Source organism: Cataglyphis hispanica, chromosome 14 (assembly GCF_021464435.1).
Source record: "Cataglyphis hispanica isolate Lineage 1 chromosome 14, ULB_Chis1_1.0, whole genome shotgun sequence".
Classification (NCBI taxonomy): domain Eukaryota; kingdom Metazoa; phylum Arthropoda; class Insecta; order Hymenoptera; family Formicidae; genus Cataglyphis; species Cataglyphis hispanica.
Genome location: NC_065967.1, coordinates 202,324 through 221,584, shown reverse-complemented (window position 1 = coordinate 221,584; position 19,261 = coordinate 202,324). Strand labels below are relative to the sequence as shown.

The window sequence follows — 19,261 nt, the reverse complement described above, 5'->3', positions numbered from 1 at the left end:
AATCTTAATGTTTGTGTGCGTGTGAATTATCATTTTAATAATTTTATTAATAATTGTTTAGGAATGTGGAACATGATATTCTCTCTGTCAATTGTCATTACGTTATATGTATTGACATGGCTTATATAATCTTTGTGTAAAGTTGGCTTAATATTCAAAAATTAAAATTTTTTCTAACAAAATCTAAAAAACAAAAATCAAGAGATAATATTTTTATGTATTTAATGAAAAAATTGAATTACGGTATTAATATAATTTTTACATTAAGAATATCATTCAATTTCCAAATTTTTCTTGCATCTGTAAGCTTTTCATTAGCTCTATGACCTAATGTATATTTGGTTTATTTCAAGTAGGGAATATAACGTGCACAACTATAAAGTGCACATACATGAATATGCACATAACAAGAATAAATGTGCTGAGAACAGAAAAAATTAGACTAGAGTGACATTTTAGAAAAATTTCAGTAATCATTAATTGTCAAGCAGATCAGCTTTTTAAGAAAACAAAAATTATATTTTTAATGTAATTTCGCTTTATTTCGCTTCTCAAAGTTTATTTTTCAGAATAGAGTGAAGTTAGGCGCATCTCCCTAGTTTCAATGTTCCTCTACTAATCGCACGTCACACTCCGCTCGCGGGTACCATGGCAACCGAGTCGCGCGCCATCGCCATCGCAACATTCGCAACTCGCAAAGTCACAAACGTCGTTCGACCGTGCAACGCGACGGACGTGTCGGCGGTGGATCGTCGTCGCGATTCGACGTAGTACTCTCGCGCGTCAAGACAACGTTTCCCGCCCTGTCGTGACTTCGCGCGATTTTCTTTTTTCCTCTACGAGGAGTGCCGCGCAAAGTGAAAAGCTTATTAGAAAAGCGGTTCGGGGACGACCGGGACCGATTGAGAGGACGGAACGCGATAACACGCGGGTGGAGAAATTTCGTTCCTTCTACAGTCGGGTCGCGCTCCCGCGGCCCAACATTAGCAGAGGTTAGTATGCATGTGTGCGAAAATTCAAATCGGTCAGCGTGCGTATGTGTGTATATAGATGTGTGTCGTCGCGCGCCGTTGCGTGCGAAATCGCGCGATAAGATTTTCTATATATTTATTCTTTATCTTGATTAACCGCGTGGAATAACAGTGTGATCCCTTTTAAAGTAAACAGCGCCTGCTCCCGCTCTAAAATTAAATTTTGCTCACGCGCGTAATTCGTTCGCGTTTCCCGGAAAATTTTTGTTGGCGCCATTACGTTTTTCAAAATTACGTACAAAGTGTGAGTGCGATAATTTAAAATTTATGAAAAAAATGCTGTGTATGTATATGTGTACGAGTATAAAATTACGTAATTTATAAAAATATGAATTTTATATGTAAGTATACGTACATATATGCAATTTTAAAGTTTACGCAAAGAGAATCGATCGCTCTTAACCGTTCTTACCAAGAAACTATTAATTCTCAGAGTGACTCATATGTCTTGCGTGTTTACGGGTTAATTCGTTAACAGGAGTCTCTCTCGCGTATGCTCACGCTGTGCTCGGCGAAAATACGTCCGCTCATAGATACGAGATATTAGATACGAGAAATTGAGAGAAAGAGGGAGAAATAATTCGAAGAAGAAAAAACTAAGATAAAAAATTAGATTAGACAGGTAGACGGAGATTTTTCGATAGCGAAAAAGAAATGGACATTATCTTGTCTCTAAATATTATTATATAGTGAAGAGTTCAGCTCTTGATACAGAAATGTATAAAGAAAAAAAAAAGTTTAGTTTTATCATCGAGATCAATGAGTGTTCCTTTCGAGCTTTAGTATCGTCTTGATTAAAGTTTCTCCATTCATCGCGTCGAATCTCATCCAAGTGGATTATCTTCTCGATGCTTAGGAAAATTACTTAAATCAAACTTTCGAAATAAATTAAAAAAAAATATTTTTCTATTCTTTTCGATTAGTAAAATTTCTCTAACATCACTTTATTATCACGCATAAAATATTGACTATTATATTACATCCGAAATTCTTTTTTAAATACTTAATTATATAACACGTACAAAAATGTATAAAGTATTAATAATATATAAAATAATAATATTTTGTGATTCATAGGAGATATTTTACCTTTTTTTATCTGCCCTAAAAGAAGGTACGTTTTGATATTGCTCTTTACATCAAATATTAGAAATTTTTTGCATCAATTTCCGGCAGACTTGCCGTGATTTCCGGCGTTTCGGCAGCTGGCTGTAATCGGACATACTAAAGATTTGTTCATTTTCTCCGCGGTTTTTCCGTAGCGTCATTTCTACCAGTGACTCTCAAATCCACTTTTAGATGATTAATTTTTGTTTAATTTTGAAATACACGTAAATAAAACTTTATTTTTATCAATATATTTTTATCAATATGATTTATAATCATATTATGTATATTGAAATGTATAATATATTTAGTTTCTTTAAGTTATATCACAGAGTATCTGTATTTACGACAAGTACGATTATTATCAAATTTTTATTATTAAACAAAATTTTTAATTGTTGCAAATTTTATAAGAATAAGTTGTTTGTTAAGAAGGGAATTCTTCATCGTTTTCTCTTTACGATTATAATTATTAAATTTACCGTTGGATGATCATTATGTCGCTCCATTTGCTTAACGCTTTTAATTATCTCACTCGACCTTAATACATGAGAGTACATTATCACATTAAATAGATCATCAGCCGATATATGTATGTCATGCAATAATATTTATTTTCTATGCAAACTTTAAAAGCTAAAAATACATATAAAATTTTGTAATAATATTAAGACAAGCAATTATATATCCACGGCTAATTGCTTCGTGAATCATCATTGTAAATTATCAGGAACGATAATATATAATGATAAAAATTATGTAATCACTATTATCTATATAAGAGAAGGGAAATGCACGAAAGCAGGAATGCAATTAGCAGGCGTCTAAATCATTATTAGAAGATAGTTTGATTATAAATTATTGGAGAAAATGAACAAATATATGATAAATAATATTGATTTTTTTTCCATTAGAAAATTTTAGATATATAAAAATTTTTGATATGAAAATATTTAAAGGTATCGATTGGTTTGTAAAAATACCGATTAACTATATTTAATTATAAATCAGCAGAATCGTCAGTACAATATATCACAGAGCGAAAGAGCGTAAATTTGTCACGCACTAATTCAACGATATCTATATTTAAAAACAGATTAGAGAGATTGGATTTATAAAGAAAATCTATTTCAATACACTCTAAAAGATGTATTACATACGCGCGAATTTTCCTGGTAGCGTAAAAAATAGACGACGGTTAAGGTGAATTCGTCAGCGTGATCGTCATGAAAAGATAGCTGATCGAAGAGATTAAATTGCAGAAATCCGTAACGCTGCAGAAGAGAAACGGATATATTTCGCAAGAAGTCATCGCGCGAGAAGTCGTCTTAATTGCATCATTTGTTCGTCGCGATTTAACGTTGCACCACTTATTGTTAGAAAGAGAGAGAGAGAAAGAAAAAGAAATACGCCTTTCGACAGCAACGGCTAAAATCAACAACGTTTTCTTCATTCGAGACTAACACTTCACAAATGTCAATTGCGTTAACACTGATTGTTTGCCGTTTTTCATAGTTAGAACAAGAAAGAGATGAAAATCTCACAATTTAATTACAGTTAATCGATATTGCTGAAACTGTCCATTACATGCGTCTCTCTATCTCTCTCTCTCTCTCTTTCTGCGTATCTTCAGTTTTATATTAGAATCTTGATTAAAAAAGAAAGAATATTGCGTTAACGCTATAGTCAACAGTAATTAACGCTATAGTTAGCGCTTACTTACGAGGCCGAGGAAATCGATCCTTACAGCCATATCACACTCGGTTTTATTGTTTTTCGCTTGTTATTCTTTTATATGCAGTAAAATTATGCAAATCGTTAAGTCACGATTACTTGAACTGAATTGTGCAATCTAGTTTTTAATGTTATATCGCGTTTAAGCGTAAAGTTAAAGCTAACTATCGCGCAGCTCAGTACTTTCATTCAATTAATTAAAAAGAGATTCTTTTTAAAGAAACCATTTTTGATTTTTCGCGATAAATATTTTATTTTTTATACTTTATAATAATAATAATTTAAAGCGAGTATCAAGCATTGACATCATTAAATATCTTTTTTAGAATAAAACATGGTATCGATATCCGATATATTTTTCAGAACTATCGATATACAACTGATATATGCCAATATACTTGAATAATTTTTATTTAGAGATAAATGTCTGCATGTCTCTATCGGTCTCATGGACAAAATCGATGATCGTTACAGCGTGAGATCCGTTCACAGTGCATGAATTTCAACGGTGCGGATACGTGCACAGGTTATCGGCAAAATATTGAAAATGCGTGAAATGTTTTAGCTTAGTTTTATAAAGTGCGTGAAGTAAAACAAAAACAAATACACCACAATCCTTTTCGAAATTTTTTTATGATCGAAGAAATATGAACCTAATAAAAACTCATCGGTGATGAATCAATTTAATGTTCAATATCAAATATATCTTGGAAATTATATTAAAATTATGAAGAGAAAAATCATACACTTCAATAATCGTACGAGATTCAGTTGCATTTCAGAATTTATATAATTCGCGAAAAAAGATCCTTTTTTTCCATCCAGAAACTCGAAAAAAATTACAGTTTCAACATTTTTGCGTTACATGAGAAATTTATCCATTAAAATAAACGGAAATTTTGAAACATCCCTTTGTAGTCTACAGCCTGGTAAAGCGTGTACACCCGGGAGGGAAAGGAAAGGAGAGAGTACGAGCAAGTTTTCGAGTGCGTGTAATCGCGCGCCGTAAATAGACGAAGCTATAACGAGTAACCGCGCGAGATGAATGAGGTTGTTGTTAGCGCATTGCCCGCTCTCGCATCCAATTACGGATTGTGGAGAAACGCGATGCACCGGTTTTTCATAATTGCGTAGCTACGCTACGTTTCACGTACATACGCGACTGTCGCTTTTCCCTGCGAGCGAGTAAACGATCGTATTAACTCGTCGGACTTCTTGAAAAACGCGTGCGATGTGTGCGACGAATCGACACGAATCGGACGGAGGCATCCGCCCCTAGGCTCGTGAAAATCCTGGGGAGGGACAAGGAAATTTATATTGAGTTTTTTCTTCTTTACACAGCGGGATAAACTCTGGAGAGGACAGGAAGCGTAATAACGTCACTGATTAACACGATTTATACAAGAGAGAAATATGAATAGTTTCATCGTTTCGTCTGAATTTATTTTGTATAGTTTCGAGAGTTGTTACGATCTGCTCGCTACACAGTCATTTTGCTGTACATTGTCACGTTATCTAAACGCGCCCGTCTTGCGTCACGGTGCATCGATCAAGGGATGGATGCATTTGGCATGAGTTAGGCATTGGTTATGTAAGAGAATAATGTTAAATTGTAAATGACATATAATGATTTAATTAGTGGTCAGAACAGGAATGTAGATACTTTTTTAGAAACAAAAAGTTTGCGAGTAGATATTTCACGTAAATCAATTTCTATCAGAAATGAGATATTATAATATATATATATATATAAAAATTCGTCAATACCAGAATATTTTTCTTCGGATATTTGATTCGTACGATTATTTTATTCATTAATTTTAATTTTATTCTTTATCCATTTAAAATCTTAACTTTATTATTAAATTTTTATAATAGACTTTTTGCTCGTCGTTTCAACTGTTTCAACTTGATTTTTTTTTAACGTTAATTTAAAACTTGGAGAAAATTATACATTTTGAAATTACATTTCACGTGACATTAGAAAGCGCAATAGAACATCAAATATTTCTGTGCATATGTGCAGAAACATACATACATACGTACACATACAGATATGTCTGTATTGCGATCGATGTAATTCTCTCGTAAGAACGATGATATATAACCGCTATGTTAATTTTTTTCTATTATCGCAACCTTGCCATGCGGTAATGTTATCTGCAGTCTCCCTTACGGTGTGTGTGTGTGTGTATGTGTGTAAGTTTTTTTTATTATTCAAGCACGCGCGGAATTCATATCATCAGTGGCCTTGACAAATATGAGAGAAGGGAACCTGGTAGAAATATATATGTGATGTCTTAAGATATATATACTAATAGCGTTGTTCAATACTTCCTTTCCACATTTACATATTGATGAAAATTTAATTGAAAAGCCAATTAATATTGAACGTGTCCTCAACCACTTCAATTATGTGCTTATATTTAATTGCATTTCGATCGAATACGCGTAAATATTTGCTTTTTTGTAATCAATTCAAGATGCAGAAATCATCCGATAACAAAGATTTCCTAGGCTTGAAAAATTATTGATTGTGGAGAAATATGTAATTTTTAAGAATATATTTTTTTATTGAAAAGAGTTAAAATTATTTATTAAATATGCCTATGTATTTTCTTAAATTAAAATAGCATATTAGAATTAAAAGGAATAAAAAATTATGATAATAAATAAAGAATCCGCGTAAAATTCTCTCGCTTTAAAATAAAATTAATTTTAAACTTCCTTGAGAACGGGTTTTCGCTATTCTGCGTTTTCACCTTCAGACATCTCATATGCATTTAATTAAAGAACTTAATTAGGGATCTCTCTGGCAAGAGGAAGATGGATTTGTACGCGCTTTAGCAACTGAGAATTTCAGGAGCTCTTACTGTTTTATGTATCTTTTTTCTAGATTCTTATATACATATATTTGAAAATACGTATAAAGAAGACTAAATAAATTCATACATACACGCATTTTAGCAGCACGAGTGTTCTTTATTATGGGCGTAATTTTCTGCGAGGTCGTTTATAATTCTCTCGCATGGCCGAAAGAGGCTTGGCGAGACAGGAAATAGCATGTCGCGTCTATCTTTTTTCGGATATAATGTTCGGTACCACGGTAACGACGTCGTATTTCGCAGTCCTTGTCCGAGATTTTCTCCCTTCTTCTTTTTTTCTCCATCTTGCTATCTTATTGCTATTTTTTCACTGTATCTCTCATGTACACGAGATGCGTATTTGCAAATAAAACGATATTTATAGCGCGTGCAATCCCTCCTTCTTCCGAGAGAAGAATCTTGCGCCAAGAAACGATGCATGCTTGAACAACATTAGCTGTATATATATATATATATATATATATATATATATATATATCTTAACTATACACGGATGCAACGGTAAATAAGCAGAGCAATTATGAAACATCGAAACTGTTTTAGTTCTGACCGGTTTAGTTTCGTTCGAGGAGTATAAAAGCAGAAAACTGATCTCTCTCTCTCTCTCTCTCTCGAAGTTGAAATCAAGAATAACATCTTTATCGTGAAATAATATTATGATGCAATATCAATTATTTTTAAAGTCCATTCTTTATTTTTTCATTGAGATAATTATTTTTTACATATATGTATCAAGATCTTAAAATAATTTTTTAACAGTCGAATTACTTTCGCGGCAGCAAAATTATATCTATTTTCGAATCACGAGATGCAAAATATATCATATCGCGGATATCAGAGCTCAATTTCGCACAGTTGCTTTTAATAATTCAACCATGCGAGCTTTTGTGTCGCGAGCATAATCCGTCTTTTACAGCGTCTTACCAAAAGTCCATAGAAAACTCGCGCCACGACCACGTGTTCTCCGTTCCCGTGCGTTCCCGTGCGAGCTCTCATATGCGTACGAGTGCCTATACATTAGACCGGGGGCAGGTGGTGGTTATCCCGAGCGCGAGGATGCTCAATTTAACGAGGAGGGGTAAAACGCCGGCATGCTGCCGGCCGGTTGCCGGTCGCACCAGCTGTCAGTGGTGTGTGACAGCTGCATCTTGGGGCGCGAAAAGAAAACGAGCGAACCGGAGCGGTAGCAACTCGTCAGAGGGTTCGGTTATAGTATTGCGCTATAAAACATTACAAATGCAGTTAGCCGGTCCTTGCGGCGTCGTCGTTGCCACGATCGATCTTTCCCGTGGAAAAGTTTTGAGCGCGAACAACAGAGACGCGTACGTTTCTCTCATTCCGCATCGAATAAAGTTCGCTAATTAATCCTACCGTTGTTTCGCTATGACGTTGAATAATTGTATCGTTGGATCGCTGGCAAAATCTATGAAGTTGTTTGGAAAAATGTTTCGAATGTAATAAGATTTATAAATCTAAGTGTGATTAGTTATTGAAGCTTGAGTTTTTGGAAATTGCGGACAAAAGAAAGAAGATGGATTATTTCACAATACATGCGCAACTACAAAATATTTCTTCGTATTTCTAAAAATTGTAGGTAATTATATTAATTATTAATAACCGTTATGTCTTATTTATCTTCTGTTTATATTTTGTCTCTCTTATGCATTAACACAATTTAATTAACGACTAATATTTTGCGTAAAATTGTATTAATATTAATCTGCAATTACATTTCAATCTCTTTCATATTAGCTTTGAAAGATTAAAAGTGTACATAACATAACACTTGATAGAAAAAACACTCGTGGTTATAAATTGTATTGAAATATGTATATATTTTTTTTTACTATAATAAGTATATTACGCGTAAGATTCTTGTTGTGTGAAAATTTTTATTTAAGACTATTATTAAGCATAGATGGATATCTAATAAAAATAACTGTGGTACTAGAATAAAAATATATGACATATATCGATACTTTCGATATAAATAAAATCTGTTTCTCTTCAATATTATAGATATTTTCGAAATATAGATTATTTCTATTAGACAGGCACTTATCATTTTAAACAATTTTCTGATGATTAGCTTCTTCGTTAAAAACCGTTCATCGTATCACTTTTTCTCATCACTCTGATTGACCTCGCTATCGACACATCCGTTTCACTCTCCCGATCGTCGCATCGACGAACGACGTTTCCTGTTAAACGATCGAGCTAAATTTACGGATATCGGAAAATGTTGATTGTTGGTCGCACGCGTCGTCCTTCGACGTGTTGTCGCGATAATGGGAGGTAGATAATGGGTTGGCGACTAATTTTAGAAATGACACAGGTCCGCCCGCGGAAACTCACGGCCGTAAACCGTGCACACCGATGTTTTTACCGTATCGTTAAGAAAATGCCCGCATATGCGTTGCGTCTCATATATCTATCTCGTATATATGCTTGTATTGGTACGCGCGTGTTCAACACATGTCTCATGAAAGAAGAGAAATAATTTGCAAACGAGTCTCTCTCTCTCTCTCTCTCTCTCTTTTTCTCTCTGCGAAGATCTTTACTTTCGCAAGCATAGCTCATCATCCCTGCAATAATATCGATGTAAACGTTTAACTCGTCGTTGACCCGTACATATTAAATTCTGTCCTGTAGGAGAAAAGAGAGCAAGAGAGAGAGAGAGAGAGAGAGAGAGAGAGAGAGAAATTGTATCGAGTCACATACACCACGAAATTCAGGACGCTCGCACGCGTATAGAGAACTGATAATTACGTTTGTCCGTAACAGCTAGTAGTTTACGAAGGCATTGTTTCGCGACAGTCACCGAGAGAGTGATAGATAGATAGAGCGAGAAAGAGAGAGTTTGCCGATATTGCACAGGCACTCTCAAACCACCGTAATTTCGATAAGCGCAATTTTGATATTGTGGACATGAGAAAATGTATCCGTTGTCCGATCAACGAGTTTCCATTGCCGGGAATAGACGCAGTAATCATTTCCGCGTACTGTATCTTTTCATCTCTTTTGGAGAGATTGAATAAATCCGAACGAGAAAAGAAATATTTGCGGAGCGCTTATAAATAAATTGACACGCGTATCTTATATATACGTCGACGTTACTCACATTCATTTTTTTTACAATTTTCTTATAATATTATTTATCATTATATGTATAAAAGATAAAATTATAAAATCTGTTATTCGGGAGAAATTTACGCTAAAAATGTTATTTACAAAAAATAGAAATGACGAAAAATTGTTAAATTCATTAATCAATTTTACGATAATTAAAATATAAAATTGATCCACAATGTAATATACGCGCTTTTACGAGAAGAAAAAATTGATTTCAAATAATATAAAATTGTGAATTTTTGCACACTACTTTAAGAATATCGCAATGTTATATTGCAACTATAATTCGTGAAGTCGCATCCAACCAAAGTTTTCATCAAGTGACTAGGATCCTCGTGAAATGCCATGTTTCACGGAAAGCTCACACATATACATATCGAATCAGGTTGACTGTGGTAGGGAGAAGGTAAATCGAATCAATCAGGCGAGATACACGTGTTTATTTATAGCTGGCGATCGAATATTCCGAAAACAAGCCACCTGATGGACGGTCTTGAAAGATGTATGCAGCAAAGAAATAGCTATCTCCAAAGAAAGACTCTAATTTATTTTAGTTAATTATTTTATATCGCGAAATAACCGGACGCGCTGGTTTTTTTGCTCGTCAATGATTAAGAGATAAAGAAAATAGCGATGTTTCTTAAACTCGAATACGCAGTCAAGTTTTCTAAACATTTATGATCCGAACGACGTTTCTAATAAAATCACGATAAATTTCGGAGATAATTTACGTTTTTTCTCTTCTTCGCTAAAAATAAAGAGACATATATGTCTCGTCGTATGTTTTTATCGAGAATTTAATAAACCAGTACATATTTATTATTCAATATATTTGCCGATAACTCATCCGCCGATACAAATCATCGGTGGAAAAATTCATTTCTCCATTTCGTCGTACAATTGATAATCCGCCGCGTGTGCGAAATTTCGCGCTCGCAAAGAATTTTCGTCTCATATTTTTCTGAGAAATTGCACAATTCGACAAACGATCTGCTATTTCGAGACGGCGTTTGAATGAGCACAACGCACAGGTGCCAGAAAGCCCCGACGAATCGTTGACGGACTGACGATGAGAGAGGAGAAAGAGAGAGCGCGAAAGTGTCCGGCGATCGATCATTCATAACGCGCTCTCACGCATCATTTCTGCGACTCCGTATAAGTAAAACTCGAGAGAAATCACATGATTTGTTTAAGTGAAAACGAATTGACGATATTAGCCAAGAATTTTGATAATGGAAATAAAATACGGAATCGAATCCTTTTTTTTTTAATTTTTTCAATGTTTAATTTATATTTTAATTAAGTATACTATTATCTATTTTATCTATATTCTTACACATTATTCACCGTTTGTTTCGAGCATTGCTAAAAAATAAATAAGAATTGAATAACTAAAGAATCTGTCTGATAATGTTACGATTTTGCAGTTTTCTGCAAAAGTACCCAACAGACAAAGCTTAATCGAATTTCTGATGAGAAAATAAGATTTAAAAAAAGAAATTGAAAGTTTTATTTTACATTTAAAATTGGAATAACATTTCTATACAGCAAACGGTAAAATATATATTACGAGATTACACATAATAAAATATTATAAATAATATTTTGATCCCGGAAACCAAACAGATATAGCGCATGAAAAATTGAATAGCTATTAAAATATATTTTCTAAAATAAAATTTACATTTGATCTTTTGCCTCTCTCTTCCCTCTCTTACTTTATCTCTTTCTCTCTTTTTGTCTGATGCTTGCCTCGCTCTTTTACATAAGCTTGTCTTACTATATACTTCTTTTTTATCCCCCGATTTTTTTTCTTGGTATATTTGAAAGAGATCCCTCTGTAATATTGCACGAAAAATTTTGTTTATTGCGCATTTTTGCAGCAACGTGATCTAAAATTTTCGGAAGATCGATTCGACGCGAATCGCTCGAATTTAAATCGATTAATCGTCCTGGCACTTGCCCTGTCGTTCAAAGGTGAATGAGAGTCTCTGGCTCGCCTTGACGCTCCTTGCAAATCGATCCAACTGCCAAAGGTAGAGACCTTATACTGCGCCCCCGTGAACGCATGTATATGTAACGCGCGTGTGTAAGTAATGATAGCGTGTCACACGAATGTCGTCGATTCGCATTACATTTCATTTTCAGCATTAGGATCGTTCGCGCTCGTTAAGACGAATAAGGTAGAGAGGCTCTCGATTACATACGCCACGCTCGTCGCGCGAATCCAAGAGATCGTAAAAAATATTTGAGTTACGTCTATAAAGGCGCAAAATTTCGCCATTGATCGCGCGTTTATTAATCTTTTAAGATATTTTTTTTATATACTTAGAAACGCATTTATATTATTTATATTTAGAACGATGTCATATTTTTTTTTTAATTTCATATAAAAAAAACGGACAGCATCCTCGAAGCTGTTTTCTGAAAGTCTCTTTTGATGTCAAGGTAACATTGGTGAAAGACCGTGGCATTTTTATGAGAATATTTACGAGGCACGTGCAAATTCAAACTATATATATATATATATATATATATATATATATATATTTTTTTATTATAAATATAAATTTGAGTAAATTATACAAAAGCGCGAATTGATTCATATCTTTGATGGTTATAATCTTTTAACTCAGCAACGAAGTATAATTAATTTTGTCTCGACTGGTTTTGGGATGAAGAGTAAAAGAATCGGATAACGACTCGTTGAGTGTGTATAAGTAAGTGTGTGTGCGTGCGTCCCTGCGCATTTCGGATAATATAATGGTTGCTTTGTTTCACGATAATAAACCGTTATGAAATTGCACAGATGGAAAAATCATCCAGATTTCTCATCTGCTCTCAACATTATCATCATCTTGTTATGTTCTCTACATAAAAGATTTTTGTGAAGAAATGTAATCGAAGGAAATTTTGAACAATTATATTTTTTAAAATTATATTTTTAATCTTTAATATATCTGTATATATAATTCAAACGATTTATAAGAATAAATAATGTAGAATATTAATTGCTGCATTATTGCAAGTATTAATTTTTACATATTGATATTTATTATTATAATATTCGCAAATCCATTATCTTGCTTGAGATAAAATAATATCGTACTCACAAGTATGACGCACAAATGTAAAACATGTTTATTTATAAAAAATACGAATATATCCAAATTATATAAAGCAATGTCCAGACAAATTAATATTTGAAAAAATATTGCATACAATTAAATTTTTATTTATCTCTTCAAACAAATATTTAATAGAAGAATTTATTTTATATATAAGCTTGTATAAAATAAAAATTTAATTTTTATATAATATTCTTTTTTATAAGCAATTGTTAAAAATTTTAAAAATCTAAAGAAACCTGGAGCAATAACAAATATTTTTGACATTCATATAAAATTATTATTTTTATATTTAAAAATAATGTTTTATTAAATATTTTAAATGTATATATTTGAAAATAAAAGACTTAGAATATTTTATACGCATTATATTACACAATTATGTAAAATGAAACGCGATGATAAGCGAGTAATTAATTTTACAAAGGATAAATGAACTCAATTATAAATTGCTTACCTCGTGATTGCTCCGACGTCGCCTGATGACTCCCTCGGGTCTCCTTTTTGTTCTCTTCTTTCTTATTTTATCCTTTACTGATCCTTCATGGCACTCGCACACACATCACTCACTCGCGAAATGATTAATTACAATCGCGCGACACATTTTACATAATACTTTGTTAATATCGATATTAATCGCACACGAGACGCACTTTAAATTTTATTGCGACTTTATTTCATACTTAGCTTGTAAAAAATGATACATTATATATGTCGCCGCGAGAAACAAACATCAAATATCGTGTGATAATTAATACGTTAATACCATGAAATATTTAAAGTAAGAATATACGAAATATTCTGTTTCTCGAATTTCAAATCAATTATTCATAATTGTCATAAATTACAGTCGATATATCACGGCTTTTCGTTACTCGAATTATTCGATTTTACAATTCGTGTATTTTGTTCTCCGAAAATTAACAAATCGATACGTCCAACTCGATAAGAAAGGGTGTAGCGATGAATATTTAATTCTAGGTCTATTTGAGGAAACATATATCGTCCGCAAACTCGGAATAAAACAATAATTTATAATTTCTATAATTTGCTATTCTCATTACTATTGTACTTGAAATATGTAAATCGCGCGAAATATTTATTTTGATAAAAGTTGTCTCGATATGCTTACGAATCATTAATTGCGGAAGTTAATTATTCACGCGAATTAATAATCTTCAATTATTAGGAATGATTTGGTGTCTCTATATTAGTTGATACACGAAATATCTCGGATCGCTGCCTGCTCGCTCGAGTGTTCCCGCACGAATGACAACAAGGTGACGGCATGTATAAGCGGCATGTAAACATTAGCGCGTTAAAGCGCTAATGTTTATGCTGCGAAATTTCGAAACAAAACAAAGAGAAAACGAACAATTTCGAAAAGATTAGAATAGTTAATATAAAATAATCGCGATTCAATAATATTTCTATATGATTATATTGTTATTATCGTTATATATATATATATATATATATATATATATATATATATATATATATATATATTTTAATATAAGTTGTAATCTGAATATCTCTCTGCAATATTAAAGATGTATATAATTTTGATGATTTATAGATTTAATTGATTCGTTACATTATATTTATAATTAATGATCAATATATCGCGCAAAGTAAATACATTTTTATACACACAAGCACATTTTTTTGTTTAGCATCAATGAATACTTAAAAAAAAATGCTTCATCATTAAAAATGTAGCTAACTGTAGCTTTTTAAATCTTTATATCTCAAAAACTATTGTTTAGAATAGAAAATCGCAAATATTTTTATTACTTAATTTTTTTTCGAAAATTTTCTTATAATATTTGAGTTTTTCTATAGTAATAGTAAATGTATATAAGATTATGTTATATCGACAATCTCTTTCTTTCTGTTTCTCCATTTATAATGCCTTTTTTAAAAAGGGCGAAAGACAAATTTTAATTTATACATATTTTTTTTTGTAATACCTCATTATTATTATCTTTATTATTCAAATAATTTTTGAGATAAATTCTTCAATGGAAACTTTAATAAAAATCTTTCATAATTTTGTGAAAATTTAATGCAATGTTTGTGCGTTGCATCTTTTCAATTATAATACATTTCATTCGCATTTATAGATATTTCTAGACATTCTCATAAATTTCTGTTCCCACTTTTTGCAGGTGGCGTGGGGCACGGCCGTGATGGAATTGCAGAGCTGGTTGCTCTATCACTTAGTGGCCGTCACCGACTGCAATCAAGGTAGAAAAGATACGTGGTTTGTCGTGTCTCGCACACATTCATGAACCCGCGACATTTGTGTAACGCCAACGATTTGTCATTTAACCCTTGGTTATTTTAGTTACGTTTGCCTGAATTTGCCGGACCATTATTCACACACACACACAGCTCTCTCGCCGCTTCTTTATTTAATTTTCCATCCCACTATCACGATCCAGAGGAAACGGTGGTCTACCAATGTTTGACGGTGAGTTCATCGTACGAAACATGCACGATAACGTATACACGATCGAGAACATCGTTGCAGCCGATGCTCGAGATAAGACGCTTTCCCGCTGTTCTCAAGAAGCTGGAATTATAACGTTTCGTCTTTCTAACAATAAGTTCTTCAAACTTTCTACTTTTGTGCCACATTCGACCGTACAATTCTTTTGTTCCGTCGCTCAGAATGAGTTATTAAATCGCAGGTTTGAGGGGGAAGGATGTGACCCGTTTTTTCACCGTATATTTAGCGCTGATTAGGCGTTACAGTTACATTAAACGTGCCATTATATTACATATAAATATTTTTAAATTTTATAAATATATAATTTCCAATATACAAAATTTATATCGCAGATCAATGAAAATGAAATTTTTAAGTTGGAAAAGATTAGTTGTCTGTCACATTTCTAGTGTTAAATACAAAATTACATAAACGCAATATACGATTACATAGAGAAAAAATTTGTATTAATATATTATATTAAAAGTTTCTATCAAAAAATTTTAATATAATATATTAGCGAGAATAGTATCGAGGGAATAAAATTCGAGATTGCACGGTCGCGTTTAATGCTAAACAAAGGGAGAATGCGGATCAATGCTTACAATACGTGCGGCAGTCGTTTATTGTGCGAAAATATTGCAGTGATGCAGTCGGCGAATACAATCGGAAATGGCGGCGGCGGTGGCGGATCGTATACAACCGGTGGCGGAACCGGAAGTCGCACTCGCGATTTAGGGCTGCGCGCCCAGAAGAAGCTTCTGGGTCGCATAGTATCCACCGGTGCCGGCCGATCGCTCTTCATCGACGACGCCACAACGTCGTTGCTTGATAATCTTTACAAGCTGATGGAGAGCGTCGCCAAGAGCAATCCGCACTTGGACAAGAAGGAACCCGAGAAGGTTCTCAAGAATATCGTCAAACTGTCCATTAAGGTATAGAACCCTTTAGAACCTAAGCTTTAATTTTTTTATGATATATTTCGCGAATTTGGAGAGTTAATTTAAGTAAGACTTTACAGAAAAGCTGCGTATTTATGATATAATCTCTTTACATTTAAATTAAATATCTTTTTCAACTAAAATATACTGAAAAAATGGAAGCGCAATTTTTTTTTTTAAATAATTGAGAGAATATTTAATAAAACGAAGGTTTACAGTAATAAAAAATTAATATTTGCCTTATTCATGAGATGATAATAGATATATTTTAATGAAGAAATTATATATATATCATTATTATTAAATTTAATCTCTTAATTTGGATAACAAAATAATGAGTTTTTAAACATTTCAAGTTAGATTATTATTGAATGCAAATATTTGTTGCAGAATATTATTATTATCGTTATATATATATATATATATATATATATATATATATATATATATATATGTATGCTTCATAATGACCGTATTTTATAATTCTAATTATAATGTAAATTAATTATATAATTAATTTTGTATTTATTTATACGATATACATTTTTATTAAGTTAAAATTATAGGTGTATAAATAAAGTAAGATGTGCAAATTAATTTATAAAACACGGTAGATCGGACTCGTGCAACGCAGTCATCAATTCCGTCCGAACGATGCCGTGAAACTGGACGAGCTTCGGGAGGCTCTGGGAACAGTGGCGATGACGGTCGTATCGTTCTACGAGGTTGACTATAGTTACGATCAAGAGTACCTGATAGGCTCGTTGGAACGTTGCCGATCGTTGGTGCAAGAACTGATAAAGCCGCATCTTACGGACAAGTCATCGCAACGTTGCGACCAGGTATTCGACTTCCTGGTGTATCCGAAATTCTTGGACTCGGTATTTCGATACGACTCCGAACACAGACCCGTCCTCGGCATGCTAGTCAGTGATCTCAACAAGGCGTTGGACGCCAGGCGGCTTTGATTCTTCAAGGATGTTTGCGCGATTTTGACAGAAGCGAATCGACGATCAGCAATCGTGGTCCGATGACCATCTCCTTCGGCAACGACGGTTTCAAATCGTGATCGATGACGAGTTTCATCGACGAAGGCAAATAAAGAAGAGATGGATACATTGATATATGCACGCTTCGTTGCACTTTGTTTCACAACAAATGGACCACCGGTGTTGTATATTTTCAGTGTGACGACAGTATAGCGATAGATTAAAAACAATGTGTTTTTGGTCGCGACATACCATGCCCACTAACCAGTAGCCGGATCGAGCTACTCAGCGCGGACCACTCGCTCACTGATTTATGCAATAATTGTCTAATACTCCGCTTATATTTTAAGGACACAGTCATACCTGCGTTACGTATAATTAACGTATGATATACACATATTTATGTGCAGAATAAAATTGGCAATCCATACCAAAAAAGGATATAATTAGATTAGTTAATAAGATGATATAGAAGATGAAATTGTCGCACATTTTCTCTAAAATTGAATGTCAATGCGATTCTCAATATTCAACAATACTGTTTGTCTTCATCATTTTGTTATTATACAGTCGAAAAGAATCATACAATTTCTTTGTATAGCCTAATTAGATTATTTTTTAAAATGCAAAATATTATAGTTATCTCCTATCTCAGTTAATTATCATGTATGAAGTTACCTTCGTTTTAGATTCAATAATTTTGTCGTAATTTTAATTTGAGAATTCTACTCTACGTAACGAAACTATACGTATATAATGCCATTGCAACATTATACGATCATTGCAAAAATAGCGACGCGATGAAAAATTCGTTAGAATCGAATTCGGAGTAGAATTCAGTTTAGTATTTTGTAAGATATCCTCCGTCGCGAAGCTGAAAATCCTATTGCAGAAGCCGATTTGCATTCACCGCGTATCACAATTGTGTTGTAATACGATGGATCATAATGGATCTCAATCAGCGATGCTCTCGCGAAATTTACAAAAGTCCATTGATAGATCATCAAGTATCAATTTGCAAGTATAAAGCACTTTCCCGGTCTCCTATTTTAAATCCTGTAATGACGATCGACGTCACCTGCAGTAATGGATTGCATGAACATAAGGGATTATCCTTCTATCCGAGCTAAAAATCAACGATGGATACACGACACACCAGTATCCTCTTGTAAACTCCCATATCCATACGATTTCGCGTTTAGATAATTTTACTACTGAAACAAAGTTTTTAAAAATTTAGCGTTATATATATTTAATTAATTATTTAATATATATTTTTGAAAAGAGTTATAGTTTTATAATGTTAAAAGATGTGCTAATAGCTAAGCCCTTTTGGATATTTTATAAATAAGTTAGATTGCATCGCGCCGTCTATATAATATACGCCGTCTTTCAATTTCTTGTTCTAGCTTTCATGTTTTTTCGTTTCACAATATTATTATTTTTCTTCGATAGCAGAACGTTGAAGCATGTACAAACGAGCACGTTGTGAGATGCTTGTCGCGATCGACACAGTCAACTATTGAACGCTTTATACGTGCACGTTCGTAACAAAACACTCGACTAAAGAAACAATTCCCACATATCTGATTTGACTCGCAATCCTTATTAGCGTAGGATATAGCGTAGAAGAAAATATAAAGAATTTTACCGACTTTTTGCGCCTTTTGTACGCGGTATACACCCACTTTACACGTTATTTGTGATGATTGTCAATATTAAAAATGTTGTACGAATACTATGCCATTAATATATTATTAACAAATATCAGTCGTGTATTTATTGTGCTCTGCGATTTCGAAGAAAAAAGAATGAGATCA

At 33.2% G+C, this 19,261-nt stretch overlaps 1 protein-coding gene across 3 annotated transcripts; it reads left to right on the top strand.

Annotated features, from left to right (window-relative positions):
* Positions 1-691: 691 nt before the first annotated feature.
* LOC126854497 (tumor necrosis factor alpha-induced protein 8-like protein) lies at positions 692-19,208 on the top strand. Of its 3 annotated transcripts, none has more exons than XM_050601309.1 (5): positions 692-992; positions 12,296-12,384; positions 15,189-15,267; positions 16,157-16,446; positions 17,067-19,208. In XM_050601309.1, the coding sequence occupies exons 3-5, from the start codon at positions 15,210-15,212 to the stop codon at positions 17,418-17,420; spliced, it is 702 nt and encodes a 233-aa protein (XP_050457266.1). In that variant the 5' UTR covers positions 692-992; positions 12,296-12,384; positions 15,189-15,209; the 3' UTR covers positions 17,421-19,208. The 3 variants fall into 3 exon arrangements, with proteins under 3 accessions (XP_050457266.1, XP_050457267.1, XP_050457265.1); XM_050601310.1 differs by lacking the exon at positions 12,296-12,384 and adding an exon at positions 15,368-15,493 and having other exon boundaries at positions 693-992; XM_050601308.1 differs by lacking the exon at positions 12,296-12,384 and having other exon boundaries at positions 693-992.
* Positions 19,209-19,261: the final 53 nt, after the last annotated feature.